This window comes from Benincasa hispida, unplaced genomic scaffold (assembly GCF_009727055.1).
Source record: "Benincasa hispida cultivar B227 unplaced genomic scaffold, ASM972705v1 Contig179, whole genome shotgun sequence".
NCBI classification, from domain to species: Eukaryota; Viridiplantae; Streptophyta; class Magnoliopsida; order Cucurbitales; family Cucurbitaceae; genus Benincasa; species Benincasa hispida.
Window position 1 is genome coordinate 68,824 of NW_024064356.1, and position 13,604 is coordinate 82,427.

At 31.5% G+C, this 13,604-nt stretch overlaps 2 protein-coding genes across 3 annotated transcripts; one reads left to right on the forward strand and one right to left on the reverse strand.

Moving 5' to 3' along the window:
- Positions 1-1,291: 1,291 nt before the first annotated feature.
- LOC120069004 (acyl-CoA-binding protein) lies at positions 1,292-3,134 on the forward strand. Its single transcript, XM_039020657.1, has 4 exons — positions 1,292-1,435; positions 2,377-2,494; positions 2,595-2,657; positions 2,923-3,134. The coding sequence occupies exons 1-4, from the start codon at positions 1,424-1,426 to the stop codon at positions 2,997-2,999; spliced, it is 270 nt and encodes an 89-aa protein (XP_038876585.1). The 5' UTR covers positions 1,292-1,423; the 3' UTR covers positions 3,000-3,134.
- Positions 3,135-3,259: 125 nt separating this feature from the next.
- On the reverse strand, positions 3,260-8,035 carry LOC120069003 (urea-proton symporter DUR3). 2 transcript variants are annotated; one of them, XM_039020655.1, is made up of 10 exons: positions 7,908-8,035; positions 7,498-7,751; positions 7,212-7,319; positions 7,021-7,116; positions 5,718-5,800; positions 5,394-5,614; positions 5,044-5,306; positions 4,716-4,954; positions 3,968-4,617; positions 3,260-3,854 (listed from the first exon to the last, which is right to left on the reverse strand). In XM_039020655.1, the coding sequence occupies exons 2-10, from the start codon at positions 7,678-7,680 to the stop codon at positions 3,565-3,567; spliced, it is 2,133 nt and encodes a 710-aa protein (XP_038876583.1). In that variant the 5' UTR covers positions 7,681-7,751; positions 7,908-8,035; the 3' UTR covers positions 3,260-3,564. The 2 variants fall into 2 exon arrangements, with proteins under 2 accessions (XP_038876583.1, XP_038876584.1); XM_039020656.1 differs by lacking the exon at positions 7,908-8,035 and having other exon boundaries at positions 7,498-7,809.
- Between the last annotated feature and the right edge of the window lie 5,569 nt (positions 8,036-13,604).

Sequence of the window (13,604 nt, forward strand, 5' to 3'; positions counted from 1 at the left end):
TTAACTTGAATATATAACATTTTCATTTTTAATTTTATGGTTTTTAAATTATGTTTTCTTTTGTCCCAAAATTTATATTATGGTTTTAAAAATAAAGAAAAGTTTTCTAAAAATTGCTTTTCTTTTAGTTTTAAATAAAAAAAAAGAGAAAAAAACAAAAAAACTTTAAAAGAATGAAAATGAAAAAAAGTAGAGAAAATAAAGGAATGGAGAAAAACAAAAAGGCATAAAAAAATTAGAAAAAGGAAAATGAATAAAAAAAAGTAAAATGAAGTTACGTATTCAATTTTTCCATAAGAATGAACTACACAAATTGAAAAAATAAAATGAAATGAAACGCCGTTGTAGAAAATTAAATGTCCTTGCATTAGGTTAATTTCGTATATGTAGATTGCTAACATTGAAGCATTTCGTTTCTTTCTTTTTTCTTTTTCTTTTTTTTTTTTTTTGTGAAAAAAAAATTCACAAAAGACTAAAATTATTAAGGACAAAAAATTTGTCCTCCTTTTGCAAATAGTTTTTAAATCCACCCGTTTTTTTTTAATATTTTACGAACAACCCAATTTTTATAAATCTCTTTTAAAATTATATGGATGAAAATAAAAAATAATATTTAAATTTTTTTTAGGGAAAATATTTTTTTCTCTAAATTTTGGGTCTAAGTTTTATTTGTTTTCTAGGTTTAAAAATCTTACGCATTTAGTTCTTAAGTTTTGAGTCTCATTTCAATTTAGTCCTTAAGTTTTAAAATGTTACAATTTTACCTTTGACATTTGAGTTTTGCTTCAATTGGTTCCTATGTTTCAAGATTCATACTTTCAAGCTCGATTATTCACTAAATGCTTATTCTATGTCTTTAATGTTAATTTATTTTAATAAATTAAGAATCATTAAAGAAAATATAATTAATTAAGTTTCAATATTTTTTTATCACTCTTAAAATTAAACGTAAAATTTTACTTCATAATTATTTTTAATTAATTAATAGAAATTAACCTCCATTGTTGGAAGTGAGTATTTAATGAAATATTAAGGTTAAAAATATACAATCTTGAAACTTAGAGATCATATTGAAACAAAAATCAAATCTCAAGAATAAAATTATAACATTTTAGAATTTAGAAGCTAAATTAAAATAAAATTCAAAACTCAAGGATCAAATGTCATCTTAAAACTAGGGAACAAAATTACTAATAGAAACTAAATCCAAAATGTATGATTTTTTTTTTTAAAATAATGTTTTAAAAAATAGCTTATTTATTTGTTTATTATTTTCTTTTGAAGATAACTCGGCGATTTTTTCCGTTCTATTCCGCTCACTTCCATCAGCCGTGTACTTATAAAGTCCATTCTCGTCGTTCTTCTCATTTAGCATTTAGCAACCGTAATCGAGCTTGAAACATAGCAACAGAGAAGAATCACCATGGGTTTGAAGGTATATTTCTCTTTCATTTATCTTCTGAAATCTCAATTTCTTTAGGCTATTAGTTTCCAATCTCTCCTTCCCTCTCTTTCCGCCATTTTCTTGTTCGATCAGCACTTGAATTCTTCGTTTAGAGCGCCTGATTCGATGCCGAACGATACTGCTTCTTGGATTTTTCTTGTGATGATCTTTGCATTGAATTGAGCAATTTCTTCATAGTCGCGCATTGCTTGTATGTTAGATTGTTAGCCTTCCTTGGTATGTCTTTTGTTGGACTTATCTTTTCGGATCTGTTTTGGTGAGTCTATCTGTGTTGTCATCAGAATGAACTACATCGACATCTGGTAGTTTCCAGATCGACAGCCGTGAAAATCTATGGAATTTTGCTATTGCTCCTTGCCTACTTTTAAGGATTATAGTATACAGCTTCCTTCTCTGCATGTTCAATGTTTTTCCTGGCCTGATTTGCATGGATGTACTGCGACGACGACGCCAAAATTAGGTCAGATTGAAACTTAGATCTGTGGTTGGAAATAGCATCGTGATCTTTGCTTTGCCATCTCCGCCATTCCTCCTTTTTTCGGAAAAAGTGGAATGACAAGGCAGAAGTGGTTTTCCAACGAAAAAGTGGTTTTCCAACGAGAATATACCATTTAATGACTTTCATTAATGGTTGAATCAGATCAAGGATAACGGAGACTGTAGATAATTAATTTTGCAGTTATTAGAATGCTGACTCGATTTTATTCCTGTTTCTTTTTGTTTTTTTTTTTTCCAAATTGATTGCTGATTGCTTGAACTTGTGCTCATGGATTATTACCCTATAACGAGACTGTATATGTTAGGGCATGCGATAGGTGCTGAAAATTGTAAGAACATGATATAATTGCTCTGTTCTACGGAATTAAAAGTTTGTAGTTTGTATCACAACTTGATGAGGCTGAGTTCTGCAGGAGGAGTTTGAGGAGTATGCTGAGAAAGCAAAGACCTTGCCAGAGAACACAAGCAATGAAAACAAACTCATTCTCTATGGACTATACAAGCAGGCGACTGTTGGACCCGTGAACACTAGTAAGTTCTTTCTTTCACTGAGTGGAATTTCTTATTTATAGTTGGAATGTGATCAAATTCTCTTATTTAACCGTTTATTCAATTTATGATTGATTTCTAGGCCGACCTGGAGTGTTCAACCAGAGGGACAGAGCCAAATGGGATGCCTGGAAGGCTGTTGAAGGTAATTTTTCTGAATGTTCAAGCACCTGTCAGATTATTTTTGTTGGTGGTTCTTTAAGGGAAAACCTTCCCGTCAGTGTTTCTGTATTTGAGAATAGATATTAATGAATTCAACTCTATGAAATGGATCTTTTCTATTTTTGCGATAACATTGAAATATGTTTGCTCTTTACTGCAATTAACTCTATTAAGATTAAAGATTCACCCTAATCTAAAACGCACCAGAATGAGCTTAAATGAAGAGAATCAATTGTTTTTTTTTGCAGCTAAATCCAAGGATGATGCAATGAGCGACTACATTACCAAGGTGAAACAGTTGCAAGAGGCAGCTGCTAGTAGCTGATGAGTTTCTTGATTATCTGTATGGACAATGATGTTGAAATAATCCTTGTTTAAGTTCAGTACTTTAATCGTATTTATCTAAATTGTGTAACAATGAACTATGTGCAAGTATTATTACTGTCATATTTTGCAAATACATCTTCTCAACCTTCTAACCAAACTATGATACTAGGCATGACTTTTAAGTGTTTGAAAAAGAAAAACATTTTTTGAGCACTTAAAAAGTCATTCCAAACAGATCGGAAGAACTAACTAGGATGATCGAATCATTTTTGTTTATTCATAACAACAAATTCAGATTTACACGAAGGTATTAGGTAGCCTCCTGCTATGTTGCATTTATGGCTGACAGTTTACAAAGCCAAGGATCAAACGAAGCTCCTACTCATGACATAAACAAGCAACTTCAAACTATTGCCCACACGAAATCTGGTGAAATAACACATTCTTGAAAACATGGGCTAACTTTCAAGTAACGTTTAGTTGTGCTGAAAGGGTCTAAGAAATTACAAGATATGTATAAGATATGTATCAAATTTCTAAATATATATGCATCTTTCAGGTGGCTATGGAGAATGATCATGTATATCTAACAAGCCCTTTTTCCTCGCTTTCTCCTTCTCAAGTAAGTAAATTCTCTCTGCTTCAGGTAGAGCCATGACTAAAGCATGCAACTTTAGGTTCATTTCGTCGACCTTTTCGATGAGTCGATCATTTGTAAACATTCCTAGCGTCACGTCCCGGATAGTTTCCCAACTTTCAACCAAGGGTAAGAAAATAATCACAACAGACCCTATTGTTCCCCATGCTATTGATATTATTGCCCAAAGTGTGAAGTATTTCTTGTTAAACTCTCCTGCACAATAGGGAAAAAAAAGAAAGTGATGGAAGAAGAGTCGGTCTAGGGAAGCCTATCCCTTTTTTAGTGTCATTCAAAAGTATGAACAAGATCATCACAGAGAATTTTACCTATTGGAAGAGAGAAAACAGGCCATAATACAACAATTACTATGGTAAATCCAATACCCCATTTCATTATCCAGGCTTTTGCTTTAATCAATTTTGCTTCCGTGTACTCTTCGGTTGGAATATCACCTTTGTCCTTTTCAACTGTCGAAATCGCCCTTGTGGTCTCCCAGTCATAGTTTTGAGGTGACAATAGGCTAGATATGGCATGAATAACTCCACCTGAAAGTATAGAGACAAGATTTCCAGCAAGCATAGGTGCATTTTTACCCGTAGTATCCAAGTTAACCTTGCCATATTCGATCTTTGCGACCGAGACCCATGTAACAACTCCAAGAACACATCCAATGGTAGTTCCGAGAATAGCTCCTTTCGAATTTGCTTTACTCCACAAGAGCATGAAAGCAATGGGAATAACTGCTGAGCCAATCAACACTCCCATGGCAAGATACATCCATCCCAATGACACTCCTGCCTTGTTAAGAACTATTGCCAGCAACCCCATGAAACATCCAAACACTAGAATAACAGCTCTTGATACTTTTAGGATGCTCTTTCCACTCGCATTAGGATTTACATAAGTTCGGTAGATATCGTACGTGCACAAGGATGATACACTTATTAACTCAGATGAACCAGCAGATGTTACCGCCCTGTTCATAATCAAAGGACTCATAGTTAGTTTAATGAGATAAGTTTTTGGTTTTCCGTCCGTGTTTGTTTGAATTGATTCTCTTCCTCTTTAACTTACATAAAAAGCATGACAAGGAGAAGAACAGATCCTCCTTTTCCCATCAAAGCTATAGCAGTGGCAGGTGGCACGAGCCCACGACTAGCCTCGTCTGCCGTTATTGGTAGATCAAGGGCAAGTGCCCCAAGGCCAAGTGAGGTTGCTAAAGAGAATGGAACTGCAAACCAGACCAACCCTCCCACCAAATATCCCTTATGAGTTGATGAAGGCCTTGCAGCAATTGCACTCATCCAATATCCCTGAAATTTGCACCATGACCAAAATTACACCTCTTAAAAGTTGGAACCCGAAGGAGATAACTTAACACCGTCAAACGAAAAAAACTCACGTTGTCGACAAAAACAGTACCGAAGTTTCCTACGATATTAATAATCCCAAAAACGAGCCCTCCTGAACTCAACATTGTTGCATAGGAGCCTTTGAAGTTCCCAGAAACAGGGCCACAAGATTGTCCATCATGGGAAATTGGTTCCTGGCATATTCTGGACTTGCTTGCTACCTCCATTAAACGATCAAATACAACACTCGGGCTACCAAGTTGGCTACTTGATACATAAACAAGGAACACGAATATGACTAGAATCACATGAACTGCAACATAAAAGAAAACATTCCAACATCAATAGGGAGAAGAACATTAGGGAGTCTTCACAAGAAATTACAATGGATTACGATTACCTATTACAGAATGTATATAGCTAGCCAAGAAAGTGGCCTTTAATCCTCCAGCCAATGTATATACAATAACTCCGAGCGGTATCAAAAAGCTTGCGGCAAAAATGTTCACTCCAGTGAGCGCGTTAACCACGGCTGAACCGCCGAGGAGCAACATGGCTGTTACTATGATGTTTGTCATGAAGCAGAAAATGAGGAAGACTATATGTGCAGGAGTTCCCCAACTGATAAAATAGCACACGGAGTTGCTGGTAAATAAGAGCTGTGACCAAAGGAGCTGAATAAAAGCTTTATAAAACAACATGTTGATGAAACTTCCCAACTTACCGAGCTCTTACAATTTCACAAACGGTGTGGGCATTTGGGGCCTTTCTTTTGATCTCTATAGCCATTATTCCAAATAGAAGAACCTGAATCATTTGTAGATGTACTCATTTTCCCAGTAAACTTTGAAACATAACGTTGACTGATAATCATTTTGTCTTGTTTTATTATTTATTTATTTATTTATTATTATTATTTCTTTTAATATCATCGAAACTTGAGATTGGTCTTTTGTGGAGTGAAAAACCAGATATAGAAATAGGTAGAAATCAAATTTAGGCCTCAAGATCTTATTTGGTAACGATTTAAATTTTGAAAATTAAGCTTATAAAGTCGATTAATTTATAAGTTTTTTTGATTTGTTATACACTTTCTACTATTGTTTTTAAGACATCAAGTTAAGTTTTAAAAACTGGACAAATAGCTTTTAAAATTTTGGTTTTGTTTTTAGAATTTGATAAGGAAATAAAATGTTTTTTCAAATAAAGGTGAAAATAACAATTGAAAAACTAAGAGAAAACAAACATAAATTTTAAAACAGAAAATTAAAAACAAAATGGTCATCAATGGATTCCTAAGGCCCCGTTTGGACAAGGCGGAGGAACTTTGCAACCCATATAGGGAAAGAAGCAAAGCCAAAATGCCAAAGTGAGCAAAGCAACGAGACTGATAGGGAGAGCAGGAGGAGCTATTTCATCCCCATTTTTTTTCCAAAATTTACATCTTTCTTAAGTACAATGGTTGAATTCTAGTCAAATTTCAAAAATAAAAATAAGTTTTTAAAAGCTACTTTTTTTTAATGAAGAAATTTGTAGGTGGAAATAGTGTTTATGAGTTTAGTTTTCAAAAACAAAAACAAAAAACCAAATGTTTACCAAACGGAGCCTAAATAATTGTGTTTTTTTTTAATATTTTAAACTTTAGATAATTTTAATTATGTCTCAACCTTTCGCTTTGTTAGTTAATCCTTGGTGTGAGCTTTAATAATTAAATATTGAATCGACGTATTCGCTTGGATTGATGCATGATGGTTTGACAAAATATGGTATAAAGATGAATCACAATAAAATAAGAATACGTCGTAAAAATCGGCAGACAATTGAAATCATCAAATGGAACTTTTTAGTTTGTCCACCTATATTTTTATTCAACTAGTTACACTATTATATCATTTAATGTGTCATATCAAAATCTCTTGACAAAGTTTAGAGACATAATTAAATTTAAATAATTTTTTATTCTAAAGTTGAAATATTAAATAGACACAATTGTGGTTTATAAGTTAGAAATTGGGTGGTAAACTTGCCTGAATTGTAGCCCCACTGGCATACCAAAATGGCCCACTAACCCCATACTCCCAAGCAACATTGGAGCTTTGTAAAATGGTAGCAGCCCATGTCCACTCCAAAAGCAAACAAACAAACCATTCATTGTCAGCCAAGCCAAACCACCCCAAAATTCAAACCACAAACTTTAGGAATCTACAGAGTTATTTACCTGAGACACAATCACACTAGCAATTAGCCCTGTTTTCACACTCCTCCCTGCTGTGTTGAACCATTCCGACGTCTGCCGACTTCCTATGTACCGATTCTCCAGCCATACCTAAACCATCCCACAACAAAAGTTATGAAAACAAACATCTCTTAACTTTAATATATAACAATTTAGTTTCAATTGTTTTTTATATCATAATCAAAATGTTTAGATCGAAAGTACCGGATCCGAATATATTTTTTAACCGAACAATTAGAATTCTAAGAAGAAGAGTGAGGAGGCTAACCAGGAAAGATGTGAAGACAGCAAAAAAGGCACCAAAACCAAGAATAACAGAATAACCTATGCCTTGATCAAGAACAGCCTTGTCGTTAAAGAAGCTGCTCTGTCGAACGCAGCCACCCACTGCCTCCCGGTAGTACTCGGCCGCGAAGTCAAACGGAGGGCACTTGAGGGCAGAAGAAGCCATGGCTGGAAAAAGCTTGACAACTACTGCTAATTAATGGCTTTAAACTCTCTAGCAGCTGAAGTGGACCAAACCTTGAAAGAAAAAGGAAGAGAAGTGAGAAAAGTCTTTGGACAATGTACTATTGAGATTTTGAAATATCTCTTTTTCTTTTTTCTTTTTCATTTATTTTTATAACGTGTTCGTGTTCAGATTAAAAGATTCTAAAATTGAACAGTTTTTTTTCTTACTCGAATTCAGAATAAACGTTCTGAATTCGAAACATGGATTCAGAGTAGAAGATCATGTATTCGAAACAATTTTCCTGGATCTGATGAATTTACAATTGGCTAATGATTTTTTTTATCTGAGTTGACGTACTTGATGCAGATTCTTTTGGACTACTTGCAAGATGCAGCTTCGTCAAACATTGCAGAGAATCTTTTACAAGTGGGACAAATCATAATAGGGATCTTTTCTCTACACCAATTGAATATTATACTTTATAAGGGAAATTTTGCATTTAAATCTTGAATTTTTTTGGAGGAAATTAATCATAATAATGGTATTTTTTTTTTCTTTTAACAATATATGAACTGACTAACAATTAACAAAGCTTCTAACTATTGGAATTTGGTGCAAATTTGAATCGCAAAAGGATCCAATAAATGATAAACCAAGCTGGCTGCCAATCAAATATGTAATGAAATTTAATTGTTTCATTTCTAAATTTAGTGGCAACAGATCATAAGATTCATAACTAGATGAATCTGGTTGTTGTACAATCATTGATTTTTTTTAAGGAAAAAAAAATACATTTTAGATTAATGTCAGCTTTATTTTATGTTTAAATTAGAAAAACTAGTTACAATTATAGTATTAAATTTTCGTTGACATGTCGATATTTCTATCGATATTTTCACATTCCTATAGGTTCGATCTGTAAATTGATATTTTCATTATATCGTAAAAACATCCATGAAACATAAAGTAAAATATTATTAATGTAAATATAATACAAATAATAAACATTTTAACTTGTTTAAAAGTCATAAAAGGTTCATTTATTAATTTGTATATTTTTATAGTTTTATAACTTTTTTCAGAAATGTCGATCGAAATTCAAATTTTACTAATAGTTCTATCGAAATTTCTATAAAATTAAGACCTCGATTTTTTTGTCAACGTTCATATTTTAAATATTGATTATCGTATTAGATAAATTAATATTAAGTAATTTAATTATATGAACCAAAATAGATTTATCATTCTAATTATTTTGGGTTGACGTGCAAGATTTTGCACTTAAATTTAAATTAAATTAAGCAGGTGGGGGTGATTAGTATCTTTTCTGACGTCAATTGAATGTTTTAAGTGAAAAGTTTACTTTTGATTTATAACCAAAAAATCTTTGGAGGTTAAATTACAATTTGGTGGGTTTAATCTGAAGTTTTGTGCTAAACGTGTCTAATAAGTCTTTAAATTTTCAATTTCATGATAAAAAAGGTCTCTGAATGTTTAATAGGTTCTTAAACTTTCAATTTTATATCCAATAAACTTTCGTATTTTCAATTTTGTGTTTAATAGGTCGTTGACCAATTTGATATTTAGATCAATTAAATTTTAAAAATTTTGAAGAAATCAAGGATTTATAAGACACAAAATTGAAAGTTCAAAAACCTATCAGAAAATTTTAGAAGTTTAGAAATTTATTAGTTATTAGATACAAAATAAAAAATTTAGAGAAATAAGACTTAGTTTGGGATTGTCATAACTTTTTAAATAATTGTTGGCAATTGTATTTCTAGAAAAATCAGATGTTAAATGAACTAAATTGGTGTTTGATAAATTTCAACTTAAACTTGAAAGGATAGGTTATAGTGTTTGGTAAATAAATAAAAAAAATTTGTTTTAGATATAATAACTAAAATAGATTTCTAAATAACTTTTTTTTATTTTTGAAAAATTATTTTAAATAATAAAATTGCTAAAAATATTTACAACTAATACTCAAGAACATAAAAGACTATCACTATTACAGTAGTGTTAGGTCATTGCATTAAAACTAGGATATGGAAAGTAGAAAATGTTAATTAGCTATGGAAGGAAATTTGGATGTCAAGAGAATAAGATTATAGAAGATTCAAATTAATAATAATTTTTTTTTAGTCATGCATTGCATGTAGCTCTTGATTCATGTTCTCTCACAAAAACTTCTTATATTGAGATCAAATCATATCAATTGAATATGGTTTTGGTTGTCAATTTTTGCAATAGAAAACCTAAGTATGAGGATACAGGTATGCTAACAGTTACTTGATATAGCAATTGCCTTTATCTTCAGCTTGGCTTGCTTGAGAATTATTCTTTCTTCCATACTTACATATAGACTAAACAAAATTCAGTTAAGATTTAAAAGAACTTGATAAATTTGGCAAGAAATTATGCATCATTCCATTAATTGAGGTGTTAATTATTTTTTGTGAACTGCAACATATTTGTTGATATATTGGGCTGAGTTTGCTCTTAATTGATTCGATGGTGATTGATGTGGTATGTGTTGAAAGAGCTAGCTCATGTAATTTATCAGTTTATTCCACAAATTCAATTTTTACATTTGGTATGAGAATTGGACAATTTTATTTAATTGTTATACTTAACCATGATATTCAATATATATTTGAATATTTCATGAGTAACAAATTATTTATGACAAGTGCGATAAGAAATAATAATATTATTGTTAACTATTGTTAATGAGATACTATTTTGATCAATTTTGAGTAAGTCTAATTATCATGTTAGCATGGATGAAATAATGTTCCATGTGTTATATTTGACAAAGTTTATGTGTGATAATGTCATAAATTGTCATATGTTATGTTTGGCCATTAATTCCATGAAATAGAAAAGTGTTGTTATTACTTTTAATTGAGTATGATCCCATATCACCTAGCTTGTTCGTAGTATGACAATATGCAAAATTTATTATTTAAGATATTGTCTAAACTATAAAATATGAGATATTTTGTAAGGATTTTATACGAGTATATAAGTGAGAACAATTATCTTCATTAATACGAGACCTTTTGGAATCAAATCAATAAACAAAACCACGAGGGCTATATCAAAAGTAAACAAAATATCATACTATTGTGAAAATATTTTGAGAGTTGTTGTCCCAAATAAGTGGTATTAGAGTCATACCTCTAGTTTAGTCGTGTTGATATAATCCGTAAGTGTCGAACAAAGATGTAGTGGAACCTCGAAAGCAGTCGTGGTGTGATCCTGAAGGAACTCGTTTTGAAGAGATTCTTGAGTGGAAGCGGATCTTCCAAATTTCATTAATTATAGAAAACATAATTTACAGTATACATACAATAGATATGCATTTACAATAAACTACATTATGCCTTTTACAAGAAAAAGGGTTCAAGATACATTACCCTTAAAAGAACCTTTCTTCGTGAAACTCCCTCGAACAATCATGAGCCTCAAACAGAAACAACAACTGTTGAAGACCTTCTTCAAGATATCTCAAACAGTAATAGGGACACTACCACAAAGGGCCTTTGGTGTTATCGGGATGAGAACCCAGGAGTGGTGGGCTCTGACTATTTTGGTTAGGAGAGAGAGTTTGGGTGTGAAGGAAGAATATTGAGGAAGCTCTCAAGAAATCAGAGAACTTTTCTGTAGAACTCTCGATCATTTAACAAATCATCAATCGTAGAGGAAGAAGAAGAGAACCACTTTTCTTTTATTTCTCTTGCCATAAAATCAATAACCACCCACTAAGGTGGTTGAAGATAAAAGGTGGGAAGTTATTATTCAAACAATAATAACATAATATAAATATCATATTATATTCATATTAAATTATATGTTATATCAAATATAATATATAACCTACAGTCTTAATATTGTATCACATACAATATAAACTATAGTTTCTTTTGTCTATTTTATGGCATTTAATATAAATCATATTTATATTAAATTTAACAACTATGAATCATATTCATAGAAAATATATTTGAATCTCATTCAAATATTTATTTCCTCCCATTAAACTATAATATATCAAATACATTATGACAATTATATAATATATAATTGAAACAATTTAATTATATCATATATAATTAAATCCATCTTATTAATTTGAACAATTCAAATTAACCCAAAAATTGATTCTCAGGTAAATCCTTTTGAGCTACCAAGGGGACCTTATAGACTTGTAACTTGAAGCTCCAACGGTATATGCATAATTAATTAAACTCTTTAATTACATTATCCATCATCTGTTAACTATCAGACACTCCACTAAAAACCGACAGCTGCACTCTCGTACTACAGATATATTTCTATGTTTATTGGATATAACCAATCAACAGTATGATGACCTTTCATAAATTGCTCATAAGTACAATTGAGCCAAATTACCATTTTGCTCCTGTAATTATATCTAACTCTTTAAGTACCACTGATTCCTCTAATGAACAATAGATTATAATCATACTATGACTAAACCCCTCTCGAGCCAAGAGAGAGTGTGGCACCACATTGTTCAAGACTTGAAATCAACCCTTAAAGGAGCAATTTATCTGTTTACCCCTACTTCGAGGAAGGAGTGAATTCCTTCTTGTGTAGTTGTATTCCCAGCTCCTCAATCAGACGAATTCCCAAAATGATAGGCTTATTGAGTCGGCGATCTGGTCATTCTCACCCATACAAATTAAAGAACTGCCTTCATTGGTAGGATTTCACAACTCATTCAGGATTCAGGTCATGTTACCTATGATCATTCTGGTGAAATGTAAGTCTCTATTATGAATGACGTTATATAATGAGACTAAACATTTCATGGTCCGATCTTATACAAATTCCTTTGTATAGAATATCCCCGTTCGCATGTCTAATACATAATGATCAGGATCAGATCATTTGTAACACTTTACAACAATTGTAACACCTACAAAGCGGGCCATACTCGTAGTGTCACCAGGATAAGGTATCCAGCCTTATCCATATACTACAACCCATTTAGGTTATCACTTAATCATGATCCATCTGTATGTCTCCACATACATGTTTAAGTTACAATGATAACCTTGGATGTTAGTTTATTGGTTTGTGGTTAATGCAACTAAAATATCACATATTTTATAGATAAAGTGAATAAAATATCATATATTATTAATCACATAAAGAGTTTGTTCATATAATGTTTACAAACTATAGAACCTTATGAGATTTAAGGCATTAACCAACAAATCCATGGTTGAACTATATCAGATAGGCAGTATGTTCTAGTGAAAAGAAGTTAACTTAGATAAGAGTTAGATGGATGGATGGCTACTTTAAGGGAGGCTTAGTTGGTCATTTGTTCAAGGAGAAGATTGTTAGGAATACGACCAAAGTCCCACATTGGATAAATAAGATTGTGAGTACATAGGTGTACATATATATATAATTTCAATTGGTTGAAAGTCTTTATTGAGCATGTCTATGATCTTGAAAAGACAAAATAAAGATTGATGATTTATGATTGTCATATGATTTAGCAACTTATGAAGAGACATTGTGAATTAAACATAGAGGATCTTCAATTTATGAAAGGAAACAAACTAGTTAGGTTTAAATGAATCTTCAAATATTTTGATGCATATTCTCATATGACTAAAATATTCGAAATAGCCACTATAAACCCTTGATAGCATTTGTATAATACATTGCATGGATGTAAATAAATATTTACTCAAGTTGTTTTAGCTGATATGTGAATATTTGTTAATATCCTTTAATATTATGTTTATTCAAATTTATTTGAGTTGATTGTGTGATTATCCATTTGTATGTTGATGATATACTGATCTTTGATACAAACATAGATGTAAGTAATAATACTAAGTTATTTATGTCCTCACAATTTGAAATGAAATATTTAG

What these genes read in the sequence shown, in the direction of transcription:
- LOC120069004 (XM_039020657.1), top strand. An exon ending in TGTTGGACCCGTGAACACTA is followed by an intron (nt 2,495 to 2,594) that starts GTAAGTTCTTTC and finishes ATTGATTTCTAG; the next exon opens with GCCGACCTGGAGTGTTCAAC. An exon ending in TGCCTGGAAGGCTGTTGAAG is followed by an intron (nt 2,658 to 2,922) that starts GTAATTTTTCTG and finishes TTTTTTTTGCAG; the next exon opens with CTAAATCCAAGGATGATGCA.
- LOC120069003 (XM_039020655.1), bottom strand. Translation starts at nt 7,680, where the DNA reads ATGGCTTCTTCTGCCCTCAAGTGCCCTCCGTTTGACTTCGCGGCCGAG. An exon ending in CTGTCTTCACATCTTTCCTG is followed by an intron (nt 7,320 to 7,497) that starts GTTAGCCTCCTC and finishes GGGATGGTTTAG; the next exon opens with GTATGGCTGGAGAATCGGTA. An exon ending in CTCCTTGTCATGCTTTTTAT is followed by an intron (nt 4,618 to 4,715) that starts GTAAGTTAAAGA and finishes GATTATGAACAG; the next exon opens with GGCGGTAACATCTGCTGGTT.